The 26672-nt window shown below is 42.4% G+C and overlaps 1 protein-coding gene across 1 annotated transcript; it reads right to left on the minus strand.

The window, feature by feature from the left end:
• Positions 1-60: 60 nt before the first annotated feature.
• Positions 61-22932, minus strand: IP6K2 (inositol hexakisphosphate kinase 2). The gene is given in 7 exon segments (XM_056336313.1): positions 61-846; positions 2260-2435; positions 3787-3898; positions 3900-3963; positions 4842-5064; positions 7188-7484; positions 22911-22932. Coding segments are annotated over 6 exon segments (1275 nt in total). The 5' UTR covers positions 7390-7484; positions 22911-22932; the 3' UTR covers positions 61-348.
• Between the last annotated feature and the right edge of the window lie 3740 nt (positions 22933-26672).

Genomic DNA, 26672 nt, shown 5'->3' on the forward strand with positions numbered 1-26672 from the left:
CCACCAGAAAGATCTGAGCTTCATCTCTTCCTCAGTCACCAGCAACAACAGAAGCATCACTTACAACGAACAAAAAGAATTTTATTGGAACGTATACACACAGGGATAACAGAGGTATCTGAGTAATCAAATATGGAATGTTTAAGAAAGTTAAAATAAATAAGGATACCAAGTTTTGCCAGTGCTAGGTCCAGCACCAATATAAGTAAATGCCCTCTGAACAAGTCTGACTCTGGCAGGACCATCCCTGCAGAGCCTGTAAAGATTCCTACCACCAGAAAGTGGCCAATAATTCTGGAATACAAAGAGTCGCAATAGTGCTTTCTACTGATGTGCATTCAACACTGTTTATTCGCTACTTTCGTCTCTTATTTCTTTAATAATATCTATTAAATTCTGAAGTCCAAAAACATAACCCGTATCTTGGCCCTCATGCACCACACTATCTTCTCCATAGTATTTGCAGGTTGTATGGGCAAAGTCTATCATACGGACATCAACAGTACTAGCAGTTGGTTTGTAGGCATATGCTCCTGCTGACTCATCTGAAGACTCCTCTGAAAGGTCCTCTAAGTCCTCTGGGTCTGAGTCGACAGCAACCTCCTGCCTTTCCTTTCCATCATAAATTATCAGCAAGGAGCTCGAATAGAAGCGGTAAGACTCCTGTTTCTCTAGGACAGCCTTGAGTTCAGTCAGTTTTTTAATGACAGATTCAAAGAGTTCCCTGCGCAGGTATTTGCCGTTATGAAAGAACTGGTAAAGTGCTTCTTTAAATCCTTGGACTGAGAGTTTTCTTCCGTGGTATTTGTTCATGAACATTAGCTGGCCAGTGCCTGCCTGGTAGACCTGCATATACAAACACAACACAAGAGAAAAGAAATAGTTACAATTGCTGGTAATACTGACTCAAAGCCAGGGGAGGAGGGAAGACATGCTCCAGAACACTTTTACAAGATGACATACCACACAAAACTGCTCTTGCACAGTTACAGAAACTGCTTACAGCAGATTCAGCAGTGCCTGTGAAACTCGAGGCATGGAGGAAATGGAAAATTCCTTCAGTATAGACTTGAGCTTCTCCACCAGGGATGTAAGAATGAGGAGATTAACTGAGATTAGGAAAGCTGTGGCCAAGATCTCCCAAAGTCAAGCTACAACTTGTACCACTGCCACTCATCCAAGCTCACTACCCGCCTCTGCTCACAGACGTACCAGCTGATTCCCAGAACCCCAAACTAAGAGACTGCAAACACTCCTATATAAGACTAAGGTGTGCCCTATAATCCTCTGTATTTAAAGTCAGAGGTGCTCCTGCAGGAAGATTCCTTCCTACAGGAGAGCAGTCTGTACAACACATGGCTCAATAATGCCTAAACATCTGGGTCAAGTAAGGATTGCAGCTGCCTCCAAAGTTCCTCTTGTTTTCCAGCACAGATCTATACTGGAAGGCAAACGAGGAGCAGGCCCCGCTCAAATCCCAGCACGCTGCGGTTAGAAATGCAGCCTCTACACTTCCCTTTCTGCCTTGTGCTTTTCCCCAAAGTTAAACAGTGAACTGAACACCAAATGTGCCAACAGTCATGCTGTGGAACAAGTCCTAGCAAACACTGCTGGCATTCCTGGAATCTACTGGTTGGGAGGAGAGAGGCTTCGGAAAAATCCTCAAATACAAACAAGTTGTTTCCCGTTTGTCCCTCTAGGAATACAGAAGCAAGTAAACAAAAAACTGAGGTGAAAGTCCACAGAACTCTACCTCCTTATTTGGCCACGAGTCTTATCACATTTATCAAGCCACTTCTCATCTGCACTTTGCAACAAGTCTACTTAAAGTGGTCAAAGATCTGTGGGGCTTTGCAAAGTCTACAAGACAGAAGATTACTTAACATTCTGCCAAATTTCCACATGCTTTATTCACAATGCATGTACTGGCAGACCCCCTTTCAGCTGTTTCCTACGCTATCTTGAAACATTAATTGAACCAGTGATTTACTACACAGCTTTGAATTGCTGCTACTGTGCAGGAGACTTTTTATACTCAGAGAATGCACTCACTAATGTGGAACGCGTGCTGCAGACTGCTCTTGCACATGCTGCCACCTTCAACTAGTAAGTGACACTGGAAGGCCTCATTCCCTCACTGAAGGAAAAGTGCAGCAACTCAAGGACAGTGACACATGGGACAACTACGTAAGCCAAAAACTCCACTAACAAAAATGGATGCGAGTCTGTTGCCCTACACATCATCAGTTTTCTTCTCACCTGCATGCCACAAACTCGTACTCCAATAACAGCTGATGTACTCTGCTGACACTTGCGAATCTGATTAGCCTTCTTCTCTTCTGATGCATCATCTCCATGCTGTCGGGTTCCCATCTTAAGGTCCAACACACACGGTACTTCATATCGAGATGTTAGGTTTTCCAGCAAAATGAATTCTGATTAGTTAAGGAACAATCCACACTATAAGGAACAGAGGTTTTAAAGCCCTTATCACAGATTTTACAGTGCCACAGTCTTAACTTTACACACACCCCAAACATGCCCAGTGCATAGTAGCCTAGCCTATCATAAAATAGTTACATAAGCTTGGCATAAAGCAGAGGGGATACCCAGCTCCACTTTCACTCGTCTCTAAAAACAGGTGAATTTCCACATTGAGCAAAAAAAAGTAACCAGGGTCACACAGAAATATAATCTGGCAGCTGACTTAGAATTATGAAGTATTTCCTGTCTAGCAAGACATTTTTTGTGGAAAAATAAGATTCTGTGTGCTTCAGTTACCATTCACCACCGCCCCCCCCCCCCCCCCCAAAAAAAAAAAAAACCCACAAAAAAACCCTACAAGTCAGGCATTGTCACAACACCCTCTGAAACACAGAAATTAAAAAGCACTTCAGAATACAGCATATCTGTAGTAATGCTGCTCCAGAGAGATCACTCCTCTACTTTGGTAATTTAATCATCATCTACAGTGAAACAGTGATGATACCAGCCACGAAATGCTTTCTATCATTTGGAACAGTTTATTAGTCAGAGATGTTCTGGTAATGCATTCACACTGAAAGCCCTCAGATAAGAGGAATTTGTTTACCTAAGTACACAGGTATTCATATTTTTGCAGGATGTGTCAGTTGCATCCAACCCTGCACACAGCACTATTTTTTTTTCCACAGAACACACAGATTGGAGATGTTTGCCTGTGGTTCCACAGCACAAAATCAGTGTGCTTCAGCATTCATGGATTCAGTCACTATTTTTAGTTTCTCATGTTCCAATCCTACATGACAGTTTATTCAGCTTTTATCGAAAAGGCTTATTAAAAAGAGACTACTAGAAGCAGACAACTCCAAGCACTGGAGTATCTCCTATATTTAAGAAGTTCCTGAAAAGGGAAAGATGACCCTAGTTTTTAAGAACATCAATACCAAAACAGTAACAGAAAGTGACAGAACTCTTCTCCTTTGAAAGCTCTCATTAGTAAGCTGTTTTCGTAGAAGAACCCAACCAGTATGTTGTAAAACCCATCTACTAACTAATCTACAGTTAGTATAATTGATTATCTGAATTTCCTAGTAGCCAATAAAGCTACTTTATTACATGCTGTAAAAGCCTGTGTTCTGGAAAGTTCTGCCAATCCCTTCAAAGTCACCAAATAATTCATGGCTTCAGAGAGTCCCTCCAGACTGCAGTTAAGCCTGCTCTGTACTTTATTTGGCATGTCGAAGAAATAAAAAAAGCAGAGCCCTACTCATTCCATTGTTATGAGGTATTTTCAGGAAAGGATACTATATTGATTCCGGTGTTTTGCGTTTTCCTTCATCCGCTGTAACTGCTGCTGGTGACATTTCATGCTCCAAGGATTATGGTGTTTAAACTGTGAACTGACATTTCCTTTTTTTCTCTACAGTGTAATACAAGACTTCAGATTTCTTCAGCCACTCAAATTCTTCCTCCAATTTGTGACTAGAAAACAGAATGAAGCAGCAAATGAGAGGACAAGTAGAAAAATAAGCACTTTAAAGGGGTTGTCAGTGGATTTAACTTTACAAACTATGTTGCTCGCCTTCATTAACAGCTAGCATGAGCTTTATTCTGCTCTGTGCAAGAAGACAAGCTGCCCATCAGTAGTATTTCAACCTCTATAAAGCTACTTGTATATTAATATAAATTAGCATATAGCCAAACATTACAAAACATGCAGTAATTCTACTTCCATACTCCTGACCTTCAATGCATGTAACGCAAGGAGTAGCAATATGCTTTAAGATTTATCCTTTGCCAAGGTCACCATTTTTTAGCACAATACACCATGGCTCACAGTTTACAGTGGGCACAATTAACATTTCACCTCGCTCATTTATGTGTCACTAACAGGGATAAAGCAAGATTCCTACAGGAAGTGTGCCATGTGTAGTAACACTGAAATTTCTGTGTGGGGTTTGTTGTTTGTGGTTTTGTTTGTTTGTTCTTTACAACTACTGGGCTTTTGCAGATGAGTTTTGGTTTGGTTTTTTGTGAATTTGGGGTTGGTGGTCTTTGGGTTTTTTTGTTCTGGCATTGGTTTTCCCTGGAAGCTTCAAAAATAACATTGAGGAAAACTTTTTCAATTGACCGGTGACAGGGGGAAGAAGAAAAGACTCAACACACTACTGGGCTGAGGACATACTAGTTTCACTACTGAACCTAACTGCACTGAAGAGGTCAGGAAAACCAAAAAGAACAAGCAAAGCAAAGAAAGTTCTGGAGAATTCTCTGGAATTCTAGAGGCCAGATGCTCATCTGACAGCAAAAAAAATTTACTCTTCAACACTCTGCATCCCAGTTCCCCCCATCAAACTTACCTTTTCATTTTTTCCTCTTTCCTATGCTGTCGGACCCATTCCTTAGATATCTTCTCATTTTCTAACAACATTGTCTTTTTGTTAGTCCATCGCAACAGCTTACTTTTGGGTTCACAGTCAGAATTATCTAAGTTTTCTAAGTTATCATGGTCCCCATTTAATGGATATGCTATTAGACACAAGTTTCCATCTTCATCCTCTTCAAAGCTCACCGACACCACACCTGAAGAGAGAAAGGACACAGACAGCTTTGAATTGCTGAAGTGACAAGGAAGCCTTTTAGAATGCATGATTTTACACTAAAAATATAGCAACTTTTGCGTTTTTTCTCTTACCCCAGTCCTTAGTTTCTATCTTGCCACAGGACAAACCTCATCTGCCAACCTAACAAATATCAAAAGACCTAGACAAAAGTGACACCTCACAAAAGACAATTTATCATATTGACAAAACAGTGATACAGAAGGTTCTTTTCTCTCTCTGATGCAGTCAAGAATCAAATAATAACAGGACACAATTTCAATCAATAAAAGTTTTTATTAAAACACCTGACTGGTCTGACCCTAAATGAGATTTAGAACATTTGTTAACATCTTGCTGTGAAAAGTGACCTGCACGACCCCCCCCCCCCCCCCATCAAAAGCTTTCAGTTTTGCATGACAGCAAAGCAAAAAGCACTTATCCAAACAAGATTTGGTTAATAGATTCCCAGGGGAAAGGAAAGATTTGCAAGTAGAGCAAAACAACAAGGAAGACATCACATTACAATAGAAACTAGTCCAAAAGCTTCCACTTAGAATCACTACGTTTAATTACACATTTTCTTCTCATTTTTGGAATATATTTTATTGATACTGGGTATGCAGAAATCTTGTAAAATAAGTAACAAAAATGCAATACAAAACAAATTTTTGGTACAGAAACATGGTGAAACTTGAAAGCATTGTTTTTTTCTCAACCTCCCCTCAAGAGTCTCTAGAGTACTGCATTGCATTTTAAGAGCCTTAGTGGAACACTGACAGATGCAGATGCACTCAGTGCTACATTACCAAGTTTCAGTGGTTAATGAAGAAGCCACAATTTCTGAATTGTTTTTAATTTTATTCTTCAGTCCTCTCTCTTTATTTTCAAATCAATCAGTCTGCACAGTTCTTGCAGCTCATCGCTAGCTAGGGGAGAGGTCTCAGCACTTCTGAGCAGGGCAGGCGGCTCTGAGACCTACAGTAGGCTGGGGCAAGAAGCACAGCTCTGACAGTCCTGCTGCCACAAAGGAAAGGACAACAGGAAAAAAGGGGGGAATTGACTAGCAAATGGCCTTTGGCTTTATCCTGGAAAAAGAATAAAATCACAGAGATGGACCAAATGAGGCCCATTACCCCTAAATCCCTCCCCACGCTCCCCAAAATGCCATACACACTAGTACAATTCTTCTATTACATTTGGAGAAGTGTCATTCAAAGATCACATTTTCTTTCAGTCCAACAGAACTTGTAGTCTGATGCATCAAAAAGTCTCTGTAAGCGTGCAGGGTGTATTAACTTTGAAACATCTCCTCTGAAGTCTTCTGCCAGTTTCACAAACAGTATGCAAAACTTGATCACCCTTACGGTTGTTAAAATAAATGTGCTTTAAAAAGCAACTCCATTTTAAAAAGTGCTTCAGACATTATCTATTAATCACCAGGCAGCAGTTGACGGAATAGCAAAGAGAATGAAAAGTGTTTCTGTTAACTAGCACAATTCTTAGGAGAACTGGAATTTCCACTCCTACATAACATCTGACTCAGCCTCATCACGGCTACTTGATCCTTGCCTACCTAAATGCCATGAATTTTCATTTCCTTAATGGCAGAAACAACACTGCAAATATTCAACAAGACACCTTACTGACATGTATTTATTGCAATCATAATGAGAGTCAGAGGAGAAATCCAAAACCAAGAGACCACAGCTAAGCTTACACAAAACACTGTCAACCAATCTTACAAAATCCCTGTAAACAAACATGAAACAAGTGGCAAAAAAAAATATCAGAAATCCACACAAAAAGCAGCAGAGAATCACTGAAAACATTCACAAGCTGTTAGCTACTTACCTGTGCCTAAGGGAGATATATGGGCTATCACCAGCAGAGCTGCTCTACTCTAATGCTGTTAGTCAGCCCAAACACCAACTTGGCAAGCATTTCCACCCTGCATCTCCACAGCCTGCCTCAGACAACATCAAAATACATGAAAAGAAAACCCTAAAATCTCTTCCACACAGAAGAGATTTCAGAGATAACAGAGAGCACAGCACGCTTGTATTTACAGAAAGCCCAACCCCATCCCAAGGTTTGATAACTTACCCTCATATTGCGGAGTGAATTTACGCATTTCTGTTGGGAGAGTCTCATAGAACTGGTGTTCCCTCTGAATAAGGGGTTTACAGATGGTCTTGTCATTAAACCGGAGGACACAGGAGTGTCCTCCAACCTGGTGGACAAAAGGCTCGAGCAGAACTCCCTTGGAATAGTGCTCCACTTCCATAGCTCCAAATGCTGGGCTCATCCTTGTAGCACATTAGACAGAAGAAGGCGACAGTAGCAAAGGCAGTTCAGAGCCAGAAGCCTCCGAGACTTGAAGGTTTATTCCGGTTCACAAGTCTGTTAAGACAAGCACAAGAGAGCGCCGGTCCGTCAGTCCCCCGCACGCTGAGGCCAGGTAAGCAAGGCCGAGCGCCGCCACGGAGCGGAGCGGAGCTGCGCGTGCCGCTCGCTCGACGGAGGCGGCCGACTGCGGGCCGGCGCGGGGCGCAGCCAGGCAGGCACGCCGCGGGCACGCCCCTCAGCGCGCGCAGCCAATGGGAGCCTCCGCGGGGCGGGGCGGACAGCCCCACGGCGCCCTCGCCCAGGTCGCGCATGCGCAGCCCGTCAGCGGGCGAGCGGCGGGTAAAACTCCCGGCCCTCTTTGTTGTTGCCGTTTTAATAAAAAAAAAATATTGATGTGAAGTCCCGGCGAGCCCTACTTCAAGTTACGCCTAAAGCCTTCCAGCGCCCGTTCAGAGCCAGACGCATCACCGCTCCCAACGACACACACACACCCCCCCACCCGCCGCCAAACGTTAGCAGCGCACACCCCAGGCCAGCCCGAAATTTGTAATTAAACCCAAATTTCCGATTCCTCCCTTCCAGACAGTGACAGCAATCACAGATACCTGCCGAGGTCCAGCCTGGACACACATTTCACAATATGTCAGATATTTAAGATATTACACAGATGCTAACTTTTCAGCTAAAAACCATAATGCTAATAAGCAATTTTCCAATGACTTATTTTTACGCAAACGCAGCGGATGGCAGGGTGTTCTGTGCCACCTGCACCCCAAGAAGCTGCCAACCCTGCCCGTGACCACACACTGCTCCGTTCCGCCAGCCCCCAGCTTCACGCAACTTGCATTTCAATATGCAATTAAAGGAGCAAAACTAAAAACCAAAACATGACTGTCCTGGTATCTACCTTCCAGTGATGTTTTAAGTCAAGTTGCTCTAATTTTAGACTTGAGCTTTAATGATTAACTTTTTGCAGCTAAGAACAGCCTCTTACTTATTTTGTGTGAAGATCATTACACGAACAATAATGCATTTAATTCAAAGAGACTACAAAGTGTTCTAGGTCACAGGTCTATTTTTATTTGTCCTCCTTAGATATTTAGCAGCTTTACATTAACTTGAAAAGCAGAGACCTGCAGGCTTAAAGCAGTGTCACCAACAGAACTACAGATGCCTACAGCATGCCCTGTACATAAGGGCATTAATTAAACTAAACCGCTTAAAGAAACAACAGATCAATCAATTGAACCCCAGCTCCTGGAATGTTTACCTGCACCTAAGGGTAACAAAACAGATCAATAGAATTTTACTTGCTACGCACCAGCTAGCTCCCCCCCACTTCTTTCAAAAGCCTTATTTGACAGACGTTTTTTTTTAATTTCTTAAAATTTTTCTTTTTAAAAATGTTATTATTTAATACAGAAAACAAAACTCAGGCCACCTCTGCAAGAGTATGCAAAATTTAATCTTTTACCAGAAACAATACTCTGGCACTCTACACTTTAAGATTAGAGCAAAACCGGTAAGCTTTCCATCTCTATTTGTATGCTGTTAATTTCCTAGTGGTTTGGGGTTTTTTTCCATAATGCAGCTACCGCATCCCCAGAGAAGTTCCTCATCTACCTCAGCATCAGCAATTTGACAACTTAGAGACATACAGGTAAAATCCTCTCAGTCTCACCGGACACGAGCCACTTCCAAAAAGCTATCTAACTACATCCAAGCTGAGCAACACCGCGGTGCCCAGACAGTGTGGAAAGCCGCGTACCCCGGTGTGACCTCCAGTACCAGGCAGCCCGACCCACCCCGGCAGCTGTCGCCGTCAGATGGCGCTGTTAGTGCCTCAGAGTCACCGACCTGCCCGATGGCTCCCCGCAGCACCGCTCACTGCAGGCAGGGCCACGCTGCTCCTCACGTAAGACTCGACTGCAAGTTGACTTACCAGCAGATGTGTAACATACTTCAAGCTTTCACCAAACCCACACTCAGCAAGCCACATTAGTTCCTGAGTAAGCGCTGACTGAGAGTTACTTCCATTTTCTATTAGAGAAATTTTAAGCCTCAGTCTGTGTTTGTCTAATGCACCAGTAATTTTACAAGCCTCAAGAGTTTTCATCAGGACCTCCTAGAGCCAACAATGCCTCCAGTCTGTTGGAATTTCCCAGGAAAAGCCATAAGAGTGCTGGTTTTCACTGGGCAGCACAGTTAGACACGTACATGATCTTGCGGTGACAGAGCTTTCTTTACCTTGGCACAGCCACTTTTAACAGTGTCACAGTACATCAGCGTTACAAAAGCCACTCTTTCCAAGCCAGCACTGCCATTCTGTGGCAACCTTCCTAATTACCCCGACGCAGAGACACTGATGGGCAGCTGCAGAGATTCAAACTGAGAAAGTACCCCACAACATCCCTTAACCTCAAACACCTGGTTAGTCCTAGTTCTACTGCATCAGAGTTGCATCAGGAGTTAAGTCTTGCAGATGTTTACAGAAATCACTCTCCAGCAAAAAGCACCTCCAACACAAATAATGCACAACACCTTGTTTACCCAGCACATCTTCAGGGAGCTCATTAGCACCAGCTCAACTTGTTTACTTTCATATATATGCCCAAGTGGTCTGGACAAAACCTGCACATGGCACACCACATTCATTCTGCAACGAATTGCCAAGCACAGAATTGGACAGGACTACTCATGCTACTTCACTGTTTCCTGAAAAAGTAACATCTGGCAGCACATCACACAGTGTAACTTCCCATTCGAGGGACAAAGCAGCAAGGTTTTTCAATAGCATATCAGTTATGAAATATTTAGGCAGGGCTGGTTTGGTTGTTGGGTTGGGTTGTTGGTTGGGGTTTTTTTGTTTGTGCATTTTGGATTTTTTTCTCTCCCCGCCCCCCCCCCCCCCCCCCCCCCCCAAGGATATGTTAAAATTATCTATACATAGTCAAACACCGTGTACCGGGTCTGCATGAGTACAAGGTAAATGTGAATCTACCAGAGACAAAGATCTTTACTTGTGTGAGTTTACATGAGTTTACTGTGCCTGTATTAGTAAGCTCTCCTTCTGTTTTTACCTTCCAAAACACAGTGCAACTCCCATATATTGTTTCCACTACAAGATGTTTGTAGTATGTGCCCCTGCTGAAAAAAAATTGTACTAATAGAGCTATGCAGTATAAACCTATATGCAAGGACTGCTGAACAGTGTCAGCAATGAGTTCCTTGCTATAAAGACTTTAACCAAGCTCCTTACTTGCACAAAGCGATTTACTGACTTCTTATAAGCCTATAACGCATGTATGATTTGAACAGAGCAATAGTGCTCAAAGCGGCAGCAGCAAGCCCGCACAATCTTGTCCATATTTTAGATTTTATGAATCCAGAGGTTTTAGTGTGCTCTTTGAACAACTAATATATTTTAACCTTTCAAGATAAGAAGCATTGCTTACCTCAAATTCAGTTTGTTTTCATCCAAAATTGTTTTCATTCATTTGCAAAAAAAACTTTGAGTAAGATCTTAAGGGTTTTTTTCCTGCTGCATGCTCTAACACTACCACTACAAATAATCAGAATTTGTTTGTCATTTTGGCTCTACCTCATATAGGGAATCTTGTCACTCAGATTAACAACAGAACCTGCAGAACAATTGCAATGCCCATCAGAAATACTTACAAATGAAGCAGTGCAAAGCATCTTACTTCCATAAACAACCTCACAAACATGTTAAATTGATTGCACTTCCTTCAAAATAAAAACTTTGAGCGAAGACCAACAGCTTCAAGTGACAACAATGTTGACCAGCAAAAGCACAATATAGTTCTTCACTGCCTTTCCTCTGATTCCACACTCTGTTTTCAATGCTCTTTGGGCAAGAAAGAGCACAAAACAGCTGGTTTTAGGCAATTTTCCCAGATACCAAATGCAGGCTCAGTGTAGTACCCTGCCCTTTTCCTTCTATGTGCTTTTAAACGCCTTTGGCTAAGATCTTTTGTTCAAAGGACACATAAGCCAAAAAAAGCAGATGTACTATTCCTTCACGTGTCAAGCATTTAAGAGAAATCTGACGTAACTTGAAGGAAGCAAATAAAAACTTGTCTAGACACAATAACAATAGCTTGAGCAATGTCACTGCAGTAAGCAGCAAAGGATGTTTAAAACCCCGATCTCGAAAACAGAAGACATATACACATCTTATTCTCAAACATCTGTGACAATGACCACTGAAAGAATACGGCAATGAACTCATGTTTTCAGGCTTTGAATATTAATCTCAATTGACAGCATTCTTTGGAAGGTATTTCATGTCATTACAGATACTCGACTTAGTCCCGTACATAACTGCACTAACACACACATCCTCTGGAAAGCACAGCTCTCAATTATGCAGCAGTTCCTTCCTTCATAACAATCTCAAAAATAACACCTCTTCCTAAAATTTTGTAATAGCAGAGTTGCCCTCCTAAGCAGTCTGTTAAAACCTGGTTTCTCTCAAGTGCTGACTTTTTACTTCGGGTGATATCTGCAGATCCAAATAGCTGCAAGTCAGCTTTACAGTGACAGAAATAGCAAGGCAGCAAAGCTTTCTGCCTGTCCTTTTCTCAGTTCACTGGGTAACACAAAGAAGGAAGCTGACCGGGTAGCTACCTTCAGAGCAGAGCTGCTGTAGGACGCTGTAACCCCACTGAACCAGACAAAACTAAGCTTCTTCCCAAGGTTCCAAGAAAACAGAAATGGCACAGCCAGCAAACAAGTAAAAAAAAAAAAAAGACAGGTGTTATTAAAGACAGGTGTTATTAGTGACCCATTAGAGAAGCCAAAGAGAAAGCTGCTTCAACTCAAAGAATACTCAGGAAGAAACGAGTACCAGCTGAGAAAGGACATGGGAAAATGCAACTATCATGTGGAAAGTGTACAGTAGGTTTGTGTGCACCCATTGTTTCATGCACAAAACCAAAAAGGTACGTACCTACCTCAGGTCTGAGTTGGTAAGCCATTACAATGCTCAAAGAGAAAGGCCCCTCACAACTAAAGCAGAATAAACACACTTTAAGAACCTACAATACACTTAGCAAACAGGAATAGTTACAGGAATTTTACAAGTCCTTATGCCACCAAACTACATATTCCAAGTATTCTGCTCGTTTACAAATAGCAAGGTACATTCCAAATAGCAAGGTACATTCCTTGAATCAAAGAACACAAGATACAAACACCAGAGTATTAAAAACCTTAGATATGTTAAACATGCTCAGACTCAAAGTTCTTGCACAACTTGTGATTCATTTTGATGAAAACCAATACCATTCCTCTACACATAACACTATTTTATTAGCAAATTTGCCTAGTCTAACACTGGTAAGAAAGTGCTTCTAACATTCCCTTTAGTTGTACTTGGCCCAGGAATTGAAGTTACCATCTGATGTGTTCTGCTCCAGATTAGAATGGAGATACTCAAATCCTCTAGCATTCAGTCAGCTGCCTTAAAATGTAATTTTATATTTCTGATTCTGTTTTAAAGATTAACTGCATGTAGATTAGGGAGCAAACCCTCTATAATACATGTTTTCATTCTTAATGGAAAAAAAGACCTCTGCATTCATCAGAAATGTTAATAAATTCCTAGCTGTGAAGACTTACTATACCTCTAAATACAAAGCAAGTCCCACACCAGGATGGCTGTTGAAGCCTTTTGTATCTTCAATAGTAACAATATAACCAAGTTTAAGCAATAAAAGCTACAACTTTGAACTTTTATCCCATTAGGGTTGAAATGCAGAGCCTGCATAATGATGTGCTCATATGAATCCTATGGTTTTGGGAAAAGCCTTAATAACAGCCTTAACTATTCTGCATGATTACAGGAAGCAAATACTTATTCTGGTACTTAGTTTTAAATAAAAAGTTTATCTTCAATACAAGCGTGCATCGACATTGTCAATTCTCAGATTTATTTTTGTTCTAAAAAAAAAAAAACCAAAACACTGTCCCCTAAACAGCAAGCAATGCAAATTTAATACAGCAGATTTAATATCCTTCAACTTCACGCGGGAAGAGGAGCAGTGCCACAGTAACAAGTGTGTACATGGGGGTGGAAGACATCGGACAGGTGAACACGTTGCTTTTTAGCTGGCATTTTCTGTTTTCTCTAAATGCAAGAAGAAAACATGACACAAGGCAGCAACGTGCTGTAGGTCTTTGCAACATTTGCTAACATATTTGGCTACTGTCTGGAAACACCCAGACCTCTAAGATACTTCAGAAAACCACTCCACTGAGCTTACTTTAAAGGACTAGAGTGAGGGGGAAAAAAAACCTCCTTCTTCATTAAGTAGAACTTTAAACCCAAGTGGCTGTGATAGCAAAAAAAAGATGCTGAGCTGTAAATTTCTATGCAAGTAAGGTTACTTAAGCTCTTCTGCAGCAAGTCAATCAATGTAACAATCATCAAGTTATCTCCACATGACTTAGTGCTCAAAGATGAGTAAGCAAGAGGGTTTGTAAAAATACTCAGCAGGAACACTTGCAAATCCAAGAGTAAAATGCAACTCCTCCACACCTACATACTGAGACTACATGTGTATTCCATTTCCAAGCAGAAATACTTTTGCTATAGCCCTCACTGATAAATCATGAGGGCTATGGGAGTCAGGCACTATAGTGATGAGTCTATCATAACCACCTACAGACGCAAAAAGCCAAAAAAAGAGAAAATTCTGCTGCTTCTTCAACATAGGGTGCTTGGACTAGACCAGTAAAAGAAACCACCTTTTTGTTAGACTCACTGATATAATCTAATTTTGTTTTCTTTTTTTTTTAATCTGTCCATATTAAATAGCTGGTAACTGCAGCACCACATTGCTGTAGTTTGGAAAAATAAAGGAACTCCTCCAGATAAAAAGGAAAAAAAAAATCCTTTAGTTAATCACACAAAAAGTGCTGAATCTAGGAACCCAGAATTATACATGAACTCATATATAAACTTTCAACAAGCTATGTTTGCAAAACCCTTTGGAATCATGACAGAGCTAACTGGATATCAGTCTTGGCCCATCAAGGTAGAAAGCTAATCGTATACTTAACATTAGGCCGCAAACAAAAGATTCCCACCAAAAAAGAACGGATGCTTAACTATTGGGTGGAAAGTATCTATTCATTAGTTCAATATATTAAAGCAGCATCCCTTTCCCTCCTCCATACAAATTAGAGGTACTCCCTGTATCAAGTTATATACATTTTTCCTGCTGTATTACTGGAAGAACTTAACAATAAAATTGAGTAACAACCGCTGGCATTAGATCTCAAGAAAATTCTATGCGCTATGTCAGAGCTCACCTATCACTGGCACATGACAAGCCAAACAGCTAAAATAGTATTTAGTTTTAAAAAAACATGTTCCAACATCTTTGTAAATGTTTTAAGTTTAACCTACCTTCAAGAAACACTAAATAATTTTAAAATCTCTAGGCAGTTTAAAACTGCAGAAAAACATCCTGAAATGGCTTAGGTTCTTCTGAGGACCTCATGTCAGTTATGTCACACCTAAAGGTACTAATCCTCTAGATCTTTTTTCCCCCCTCCACCGAAAGAAGTGTGAGGACAGTCCAACACTGGCTGTAACAGTAAAGTGTTACTCCCAAGTGCTGCATTCAAGATCCTGTTCTGCTATGAACTTCTGAAGGGGGTAAAGCCAGCACCCTTAAGAGTTTGGTTTTTTTTTTAATAGTCAGAGAATTCTCTGACTATAGTATAGAAATGAAAAATGATGCATTGCGATGTTGAAAAATTTATACAAAGACACACTCTTTCAGCACAAAACATTTTTCTAAACTAGCAACATATTTATGCTGTCTCCTTTTATTCTCTAAACATGGAGTTCTAGTTTTGCTTTCCTCTAAATATAACCCAAACACAGCAGTAGTCACTATGAGAAATGAACACTGCCACACAGGTTAAGACATGTATTTACACCTGTAAATTTAACACCACAGCTGCAGAGCCACCTCCTGCAGCAAATACCAAAAAGGCTTTTGAATACAACCTTAACAAATGAAACTAAGAATTACAGAACATTAAGCATAACATATTAAGGCAGCAAACAAAAAAAAATTTCTGAAGTTGCATAATGTTCTATTATTGTTCTTCATGCACTATCATTATTCCCATTTTCCTTAAACCAGCTCTATATCACTAGGAGAAAACTAGCTCCTCAATCCTTCTGTCTGGGAAAGCAAGACAAGTACCCAAGGCAGTCTCCAAGCTTCTAGCTCTTGGTTAAGAGAAGTATACACAGCAGCCCCTCAGCTGCAATTTCTTAAACCTCAGTACAACTAACATTTCAAGATCCCCAAGAGCAACAGCTTTCAGCTTTCCCCACACTGTTTGTAATCTGTAATCTTAACCACATACACCAAGCTCTGGAGAAATGCCGGAGTGTTATCTCTCAAGTAAAGCTATTTTATCTCCCCAGAACAAAAAGCTAAGTTACAGGTTACTAAGCACGTTCATCCAGAAAAAGAGTATGCAATTCTGACCCATGCAGTTTTTTTCAGGGATTGTGTAATTTAAGAACTAGCCTCTTTTCCAAGTAAAAATGCCATGGAAACTAAGAAACCTGAACCACCAAAACTAAGCTACTTAAAACTTCCTATTTAAAAACTGATCCATCTTAAAACAGTATTCTGGCACCAGCAGCTAAAACCACCAGTTGCTATAAAAAGACAATACTGCCCTTTGTCGTGGAGAAACCAAAATAGCATTCAGCCTTTAATCTTCTGAAAATATGACAGCAAGAGTTACATTGTGCTGATTACACACATGGAAGTGTTATTCAAGATACAAAAAACTCCAGAAATTCCAGCATTAAGATTAAAGTAAGTCCAAGGCTATGCCTTTCTCCTTACCATGAATTTAGCAGTCTGGGAACTGTATTTCTAACACTCAATAAAAGAACATTGTGTCTTTGTGACCGGCCCTTTGAGTTGTGACCAATTTACCACATCTGAGAAGTTGCTCAAGAGGACCACTGTCCAGTCCTGCTCAAAGATCACATTCACTTAACTATTCAAAGATTTTTCTCTGTACTCCCTTCAGAAATCCTGATCCCTAATACTTTTTAAACCCAAGTACTAGCAGCTCACAGGACATAACTGTCAAATTTAAGATAAGATGCCCAAATCCTACAAACCAGTCCAACTCCTTGAGTAAAAATTTCCAGAGAAGCACAAAGCAAGCATCATTTATAAATAAACCATTACAGGAAGAATGGTGGCCAGAATACAATTACGCTTCATGCATCCCATTTATGTGTATATTCGTCTTTACCATCAACATACTTCAAATGAAAAAGTTTATCTTTTTTTGCAGAAAAAGGTCAAAAAGTACCTCAGGAGACAGACAGACTTGAAACGCCCACACACATTTTTAACAGTAATTCTTCAAGTGTATGTTCCAAGACACCACACTTCTGAAATTATGAAGGACAGAGTTTTTGCTCCAGAACAGCTCAGGTTGATGAGGTACATTTAACATTATCTTTTTATATTGTATTGATGTTTCAAAACATTTAAAACTACTGAAAATGCATCTGAAATCTGATAACACAACCCAGACGTGCATCTTAAACATCATTTCAAGCAGTTTCTCCCTAGTAAAAGGGACAAGGACACCTGGATGGTACTGCAAAAATGCTTTTTTTAAAAAAATCATTTATGTATTACATGTTTCATTGATCTCATAGTACACCATCTGAGCCAATTACAGGCTCACTGTAATAATCACTGTCAAAGAATTAATACATTTTAATCTCACACAGTTTACATATTCAAACAGCAGTGCAAAAACACCTGAAAAAAAATCTTACCAATTTCAGTAACCTATAAAGGAAGCTTTTGCAAGAGCTTGGCTGTATTGGTCTCATTCCCCCCACAAGCTGAAATACATTTAGTGATGCAAAAGAGCTAGCTAGTTTTATTAGCCCAGGTAATGTGACACAACTATAGCAAGTCTTATTCCCTTAAAATACATCTGTTGCTTTACAGGCAATTTTTATGGCGGTCAGTGACCATACAGCACAAGCAAGTGTGGTTTGCACAACTGTTTTCAACGAGAAACCATCACTAACCAAAAAGGGAAGGCTCAGACGGGATGACTGCCAGAAACCTATTTTCCTCTTAAAAAACCCTGCAATATAGCATCACCATCCGCACTGTGCTCATGTTCCAATTACGTATTTCTAAAAAAGCCAGCATACTGTCAGGAAAAAAAAATAAAATTCAAGAAGTCAAGCTTATGAAAGACCATTTTATTTTTTGGAAGTGAACTACTGATATTAAATCATTATTTGCACTTTAGAAGAAGAAATCACCATTCAGCATTTACATTTAAATACATGAAAGGTTTTGTTTCAACAGAACTGTATCAGTCCTCTCACTACACTTCCATCAGCACTTACTTCACTTAACCCTCATCCTTGAGGGACTACTTATTTCCATGAATTCTGAAGTGATTCTCCAAAACATTTTGTTCTCTCCCCATCTAGAAGTATACCCTTAACTTTAATACTCAGATGTCTCTTCAGAAAATTGACTGCTTCTATTAAGTCAGATCCAAATTTTTTCCTAAATTAGCTGGAACAGATTCCCAGTTACAATGCTAGCTGTGTCAGTATGAACACCTCCACCCATCAATTTAACCTCACAATCCCAGTTAAATTGAATCAACCATTTGAAAGAGCTAACACCTCAGAGACATCAAGATAATGTCTATCATGTCAGCAGTTTCATTTCTCAACTTTGTAACAAGGAACTACACTAATCTAATTGATGTCACCATGAAAAAAAAAATAAATCAATTGCCATGACATTGCCCCCATATATCTAAAACACAAGGCAGATAGATTACTGTTCTTCTGGAAAAAGAGATGAAAAAGGAAAAGAGCAAGTGTTAAAAGAAAGAGGTCATCTTCAATAAGCATGAAATCAGGCAGCACCCACAATTCCTGATAACGTTTAAGGCACTGTAGAGAATTTCTGCATCACAGCACTGCATAGCTATTTGAGTATGCTCAAAGCCCTCTGCTCCAAGAAAATAAAATCGATGTTTTTGCTGTGCTCACTCTAGTGCAGATACTGACATAAACCCCCCAAACCCTTGCTGCTTCTAAGTCTGATTTTCTGAGGAAAAATAGCTACAAATAATTGTACCTTCTGCCCTTGATCTTCTCCGTTATAGATCTCAACAACCTGAGGCATATGTAACCATTTCAGCAAGCCATCCAAATTTATTTTTTTCCCCCCAGATTCCTTCCAACTTTTCAGATGTCAACACAGCAGGCTAAAAGACAGGGACCAAGATAAACAGTACAGTTGAAAGGCTACTGCATGAATTCAGTACTTTCCTGCTCTGTTTCAGCTATTAACTGGCTGATGAGCACATACACAGCTCCAAACCAGCCACCACTGTGGGGTCTCCTGCCCAACCACTCATCACAGCACATGCACAGGGTTTGTCTTCATAAAGGAAGACTCTCAGTACTCAACACCATTTTACAAGCAAGCCTTTCTTTTTACAGTAAAATAATGCAAAATTGGGCACTAACCAACCATCTCCAATAGACAATCCTCCATATGCACCAGCAATCCAGACACTGGGTCGTCAAAGACTGCAGGTTAAATATCTGATAACCAGAGAGCGAAGAGCGTACTTTCTGTACCTATTACAAAGGTTATTCTTTGTAATTACCTTATTCTAACACAGCCCATCTTTCTGCAACACCATCAGGACTTCAAAGACTTAGTGCTACACAAGTCAAGTAGTTGAAAAAGATTTCAGTGACAATTTCAAGCTCCTAAACACTCAGTTAAACACAACCAATGTTAGACCTTCATTTGACCAAGCAATTTTGCTTCCATTACGTCTTCCAGTATTTCAGACTCTGCAGGAGGAGAAATTTCTAGCTACTTACAGCATGTTACTGTGTCGTACAGCTTTTTAAAAAAGGGGGGGGTGGGGAAGAAAGAATTATTTTGAAAGAAAATAGTTACTTTGAAAGGCCCAAAATAACATTCTAATAAGGTATTTCTAACAAAAGCTATAGAAACGCACAACTGCAGTTATACCTCAAAACTCTAAAATGGAGCCTCTTAATACTTCAAAGCTATTCCTGTATTGTTTCAAAGATACAATAACCTTGGGCAAGACAGAAAGCCAGATAAAAGAATTAGCAAGAGGAAAAATCCTCTCCCTGCAATGGAAAATTTTCATCTCTTCAAGCAAGGCACGGAGATGCTGAGCCCGACCTGCGTTGCCTGGAGACCAACCGCAGCTTCTTGCCAACAGGGACGAGCTAAGCATCAGCAAATTCAACAACTGGTAAGTGGATGAACTGAATGAGAGGCAGTAAGGTTTTTCCACACGCCATCGTAAAAACCTGACAGCTTTCAGATAATGGTTCTAGCCCAAGCTCACGAGATACACAAGAATTGTTTTGAATGTACAATGTCAGCCTAATAAAACTTCAAACTCCACTGTACTGTGCACTTACCTCCACACTTCTGGATAAATCTAGACCAGTAGAATGCATTCAAGTCAATTTTTTTAGTCACAACTCAATTCTGCCCTTTCAATCTTTTGATACAGTATCTGAACTTTTGGAATACATTCCTACCCATTAAACAAGTTCTGTGTTTAAGCATCAGTGCAGAAATATTAAGGAAACCAATGAAATATATCAAAAAGGAAGAAGCTACACCTTGACTTAGCATTAAAAATCACATTAAACAATGCTTCACTTCAAAACCCCTGCCCCTAGCCTTCCCCACCCAAAGCACAGCTCCCCGGGGGCAGGACAGCATCAAAAGCATTACCAAGGAGATACTTGTTTTGCCTATTCTGGATCTGGAACTGCTCCTGACCTTGGGCAGGCACTGACTTGGGCTGCAGGAGCAGCACTCCTGACCACCTAGAGAAAACACTTCAGCTGTCTCCCAATTTCCAAACACCATCAGATAAGAATTGTTGAAAGTAACCGACATTTAATACCAGTTACTCCAGAATTTCCCTAGACTTTATCTAACCCAATTCACTGAAAGTATTCAGACAGTAAAGAATTACAGACTTTTAAGAGTGACTTCTATTTATCCCTTTAGATACAATATCCTTGTGGAATTTATGTCACTAGTGAGGTATGTCTTCCACCATCAACCTGACAGCATAAGCTTCTCTGCCTCCACCTATTCCTAAACCAAAAGGGCAGACACGTGTCCTTAGCACCATAGCCAACAGACAAGACACTCCTAGTGCCTCAAGATTCACATCCTTCTACTCTTCAAAAGGAAAAACATCCTTGAAATACCCTCTGACAGTCTCCAGCTGATCAGAGAACAACTAAAGCATGACCATACCAGCGACCTGGCCAGAAGCCCACCCACTGACAGGCAGCAAAGAGTTTCTTTAACATCTTTTCTCACCCTATTTTTTCAAAATGACATGCCTGACAAATCTGAATTCTTCCTTGCAAGCAACTGGTGGGGAAAGAATTTTGAGGGCACAAGGCCCAGCATTCATATGACTGACCACTATCCAGTTTTACAGCTCCTTCCCAAGTTACCATAAGATTATGATGGTTCTGTTCTGATCTACCTTTCCTCAAAAGGAAGCAGCAACATGAAGCTTACATTACTTGTTATGACCAAAATACCACAGACAAGATAAGAGAGAATTATTTCAGAAAGGTGTCAACAGAAAAGGAAAGAAAACAACTGTTAAATTAAATCAATTAATATAAATTTTAGAAGTTACCTGGTCAAGTTTAAGGTCTGAAATGTCTACAAACTAGTATATATGAATGGCTATAATCCTTCCCTGAAATCCTTCCCATGATCCTTAACCAGGAGACACTTCTGAGCACTTAATATTACTATTTTTGAAGAAATTTTCCTGAATTCTGGCAGTTAAATCATTGGATTCTTCCCCATTCAGTAATATACTTTAACCAAGAAAAAATTATAATAACAAGCTGAAAGATTCTAAATAGGCCAAATGTAAACAAATTAATCAGTCCATTTTAAAAATACACATTTGTGTGTGTAGGCACATATATATAGAAACCCAGTTTCCATTCCTTAATGTTATCATAAGTCCTGAAAATATGCAAATTAATTTCAATTTAAGAACAATTTCACATTTTACAAGTAGCTTTTATCTTATATAAGCAAAGTTATGAACAAAGATGCAAATTCTTAGATGCTTAAAAGCCAAAATAACCCTGACCTAGAGCATCAAATTTGAACTGTTATGCTCTTCAGCCTTGTGTTGAGTAACAACCAATAACACACTCTGACTGAAAAGTTAAAAACAAGCTTACGTTAGCTTTAACACTCCAGAAGTAAATATTAGGGCAAGATTCCAATTTAACAATATTTGACACAGAACTGCCCCCTTAGATGTTCATGAGTCTAAAAAAAAAAAATCACATGGGCACTGGATGCATTTCTGGAATACCTGAGTATATGCGACACTGTGTCAAAAAATTAGAAAGACAGGCTAGAAGTAGAGGGCAATTAAATTCCAGTATACACTAGGAAAGATACTGGTGTTAAACACACATAACTTTCACAGCGGAATTAAGGCCAAGGACATATCAGGATGTAACTACCAACAGGCTGTTATTCTATCAACGATAACATTTATTTTCTTAAGCTGAATGCCGACTTCCAAACTCTGAACCGTGTTTTTAAGAGCCTAAGGGCCCCAAGCCACATTATGTATTACAAACCTGTGATGCTCAAACCAGCTCACAACAAGACAGTACCCACTATTTCCGTTTTACATATAAAAAAGGGGTATTCGTGAGCAGCGCGTCCAATTATGCAACACATCCCGAAGCACCCTTTTTTGATTTTGTAATATTACCGAGTGTAGGAAACGCTCGTCCAACCTGCGGCACATGCCTCACCCAGGCAAAACGGAAAACCGACGTCCTATGATTCAGGCAGATGAGAACTGCTGAGTAACAGCAAGGGGCGACAACCAGCGCCGGGGTCACCCACCCACGTTAAGACCGCACAACCGCGGCCCCCCCCGCTACCGACAGCCCCCCGCCCGGCAGTCCCCACCGCCGCCCCGCAGGGGGGGCGAGGCGGGGCAGGAAGCCGGTACGGTGTGTGAGCGGGGAAGCTCCGTGAGCGCTCTGCCCGTCCTCTCCATCCCTCCATCTCCATCCCGGACCGAACGCGCATTCCCGGGGGTGATGCTAGGCCAGTACCCTGCTCCCTCTCCCCCGGGGAGGAAACCTGGGCAGTGCTCCCCCACTTCCCGGGCAACGTCCCTCCCCCTGCCGCCGCCACCCGCCCGCGGCTGCCGCCGAGCATCCCTAGCGGGAAGCCGGGCAGCCGCCTCCCCCCCCCCCCTCAGGCCAGGCACCGGCCTCCCACGACGGGCGGGGCTGGGGCCTGCAGAGGCAGGGCTCCGCCGCACCTTACACGCCAGCGGCAGCCCCCGGCCACCTCCTCAGAGCCAGCTGCCGCGGGGGAGAGGAGGACCAGCGGCAGGCTCGCCGAGCGCCCGCAACGCCGAGGGGGCCGGCCGGCCGACCCGGGAGAGCGGCGGAACGCGCCCGTTACCTGGTGTCAGGCCGGCAGCGGCGGCGGCTTCGCCTCTTTTGTTCCTCAGACGTCAAAATGGCGGCGCGGCGCGTGGCCGGCCCTCCCCCACCCCACGGGCCCCGCCCTCCCGCCCGCCTCCCTATTGGCTCGGGCCGCACCGCCGCGTGCTGATTGGGCGGTCGCCAGCGCCGCTGTTGCTAGGGGAGCCGCAGCGGGCGCGGGGCAGGGGTGCGGGCTGCGCGCGGCCCCTCAGGGCCTACGCGCCGTCGCTTCGCAGCCCGGCCGGTCTGTGCCCCTTCCGCGGCAGCAGCGGGCTGGCCTGCTCCATCGGGCCCGGGCCTGGGCCAGCAGCCCCTCCGTGGCTCCCAGCTGCTGCTCGGGTCCTGCCTCGGTTTTGCGAGACAAACACAGGGCATTACCCTGCCCTGGGCTTGGCGCCGGCCCTGTGGGCACAGGCACGCTGGCGCTCCTCTCCCTGCGCCCTGGCAATCTTTGGGGTCACCCCGGGACCCGCAGCAGCCCTAGGTTGGGGTCTCATCAGTTTGTCTCAGGGCCTGCTTGGGTTTTTTATCTGCGTTCGTGTGTGAGATGTACAGTTAAGTTTGGCTGTGGCCGCTGCGCCCCAGCCACTCACCCCCTGAGGAGGCCAAGGAAGAGTGTCTGTCGAGTCCTTGGTGCAGCGGCGGCCCACAGGGCCATATGCCTGAGGTCACCCCTTAGTTCTGAGTTTCTATTTCTATGCCACCAAAAACCTCATTCAGGCATACACAGCTGAAAGTCCCAGAGGCTCCCCCTACTCAGCTTTACCTTGAATGACTTCTCGAAGCCTGTGCTCTGATGTTTCCGATGCTATCACAGTTGTCAGGGTTTGCGTGCAAGCCTGTGAATGTGCCTGTAACAACAGAGCCACCATCATTGTAAGGAAAAAACTGAATAATGAGATTATTGCAGTTTAAATTACTAAGCAACAGTCTCTCTGACAATGAACTTAGTAACGCTCCGCCATCTATTTAATCACGCTAATGAGACAGAACAACTCCACTTAGATACAAATTACTCTGCATTTCATTTAAATAAAGGTCAAAGAGCTAAAAGCCACACAAGCCACCACAATTCTGCTGTACAATACACCCAGCAAAAGGCATCCTTTGTTTGCAGAAGGGACCCAGCCTTTCTGGCCTTGGGCTGCCAAGGCAGGGCTGTGCACACAGAGCATCTCACTCAAACCTCCTGCCTCTGCTCCCCAGCTGCCTGCCCCTGCACGGGCCCAGGGCCGGTCTGGTTCGGTACCAGGCTCCTTGGTTTGGAGAGGTGAGCATTGGTTCACTAAAGAGATTCAGACGGTGAGAGATCTGTGATTTCTCCTTGTTCTAAAAGTACAAGCATGCATACAGACTCGTGTAAGAAACAATTATACCCTTTGGTTCTCACTGCTTAAAATATGCCTCTCTTGTCCATCCAGCGGATGGTTGAAGCCAAGGAGGGCTGCTTGTTGAGAGTCTCCTCATTTGTCTGACTGGCGCCATCATGATTGTCTTAATTTCAAAATCTTTTTTTGTATGTGTCTCTCACCATTTAAAACTGGTGACTTCCCTTGGATATTTAAGGATTTTGTTTTAAATCCATGCCTCTCTGGGCTGAAGCTCGTTGTGAGAGAGCAGGTCTGTAATTTACTCAAGAAACTGGCAGTTAAGGTTGGAGATTATTGACACATACTGCTAGTTTTGATCTTTGTTTGCAAGCCCGGAGCTGGTCCAGGTCTCACGTCTGGTTTATGTTCCCCAGCCACAGGGAGAGGGGAGGGTTGGTGCCACCCCACGGGACCTCTCCGCAGTGGGTGGCTGCAGGATCCCTCCAGAGGTTGGGAATATTCCCACATGCTCATGGCAGCATTAGATTTCCTCAAACCTTGCTCCTCACTGCACTTCTTTCCGTTCCTCTTAATTAGTGTGGGAGTAATTCCAGGCTATGTGAGGCACTCAGCCATCTCCTACCTCACCTGTGATCAGCTTCCCCGATACAGTTCATGCCCATAATAAGACGTCAACATTGAGCTCAGCTTGGCAAGCCTTTCATTCCTCCGCTGCCCTTGCCCACACATGTTTTACGGTCACTTTCTAAACTTCCAGACCCCCATCCCATTGGCTCTAGGATGAACAGCTAGCCACGCTCCCAGACTCACAAGCAAGGCTGATCCTTTGGCTGCCTGGCACTCCAGCTGGCCCTGCACCACTTCTTGAGAACATTTCACCCTGAACAATGACGTGAGGCTGTTGAATATAAGATGCTTAGTTGTGGGAGTCACTGCAATAGCAACGCTCCTCAAACCTCCTCCTCCTTGCCAAGACAAAGGAGATGAAGCATTTAAGCCACTGAGGATCTGCTCATGCAGACAGTTAGAAAGATGCCTATTTCTCCCACTGCCAAAATCATTCACAAAATAAATAAGCAAAAAACATTCCGCTTCCACAGACACCTTCCTTTCCCTTGTGTGCACATATATATACACATACACATATATTTTTAAACGTCTGGTGAAAAGTGCCAGACTGACAGTTTAAAGAAACAAGCACTTCCCGTTATTTACAGAACTGGTACAATATAGGAAGTAGCAGAGCAAACTTCTCCCTCTTGGGCTGTGTCAAATCCACAGTCCAGAGGAAACACCCTTGAGCATAAACTTCACGCATACTCATTTCTTTGTCTCCCCTGCTAGGGATCCAGGAATTGTTCCTTTTACAGGGAGCAGAGGACTGTTATGAAGTTCCCTAGTTCAATATTATTCTTGTCATGATGAGCGTTGCAAAATTTCATTTATATGAAAACCTAGACCCTGAATCAAAAAATTCACCCCCCCCAAAGTTCAGCCGCTTCTCACCAAATCAGCCCAGTTCCAAACCAATACAGTTTTCTAACTGCATAGTCCTCACCCACAATCTTAATCCCATGGTCTGTCTGCGTGGTGTGGTCCATGCCATTTTTACCATGCCTGCGGTAGTCCAAATTAATGCACATGGTTCTAGTTATTATTTACTTACAAAACATTTCATCAGATGATGTGTCTGATTCAGTACTCAAAAAGCCAGGCCACTAAAGGACAGCACTTAATTTAATGAAGTAGCAGGAAAATGTCATGCTTTAAAGATGTCTTGCACGGAAATAGATTCCATGCTCTATCCTCAGTCCTTCTCAAGGTCAAAAATAATAATTATGAGAACAGAGCTGGAAGAAGAAGGGTAACGATGGGCTGTTTTTGCGTGGGTCAGCAGCAAAGCCAGCTGCGAGCCCCAGCAGTTCAGCCCCCCGCTGGGCAAGACTGTCCCTTGCCAGGCACTTTCTATTACTCCTGAGCAATTACAAATTGATGGATGAGTCACAGAAGGAAAACACAACCGGACTTTGTTTACTGGGATGGAAGCTGAGCTCTGGGATTTCTCAAGAGCTGCAGAGATGGAGAGGTGGCAGCTGCTGCTCAACGAGCCTGGACATGAGGGATTGCAGGTGAAGGATCTGTGCTTTCCTGCAAAAGGCTGTGGTTAATCAAAAGGTTTTTCTCCACCCCATGTTCCTTTTGACTGATCTGACCAGACCCAGGAACCACAAGCAAAACCATCGGGAACTTATGGTTTAAGGT

This window comes from Falco biarmicus, chromosome 4 (genome assembly GCF_023638135.1).
Source record: "Falco biarmicus isolate bFalBia1 chromosome 4, bFalBia1.pri, whole genome shotgun sequence".
In the NCBI taxonomy this organism is placed as follows: domain Eukaryota; kingdom Metazoa; phylum Chordata; class Aves; order Falconiformes; family Falconidae; genus Falco; species Falco biarmicus.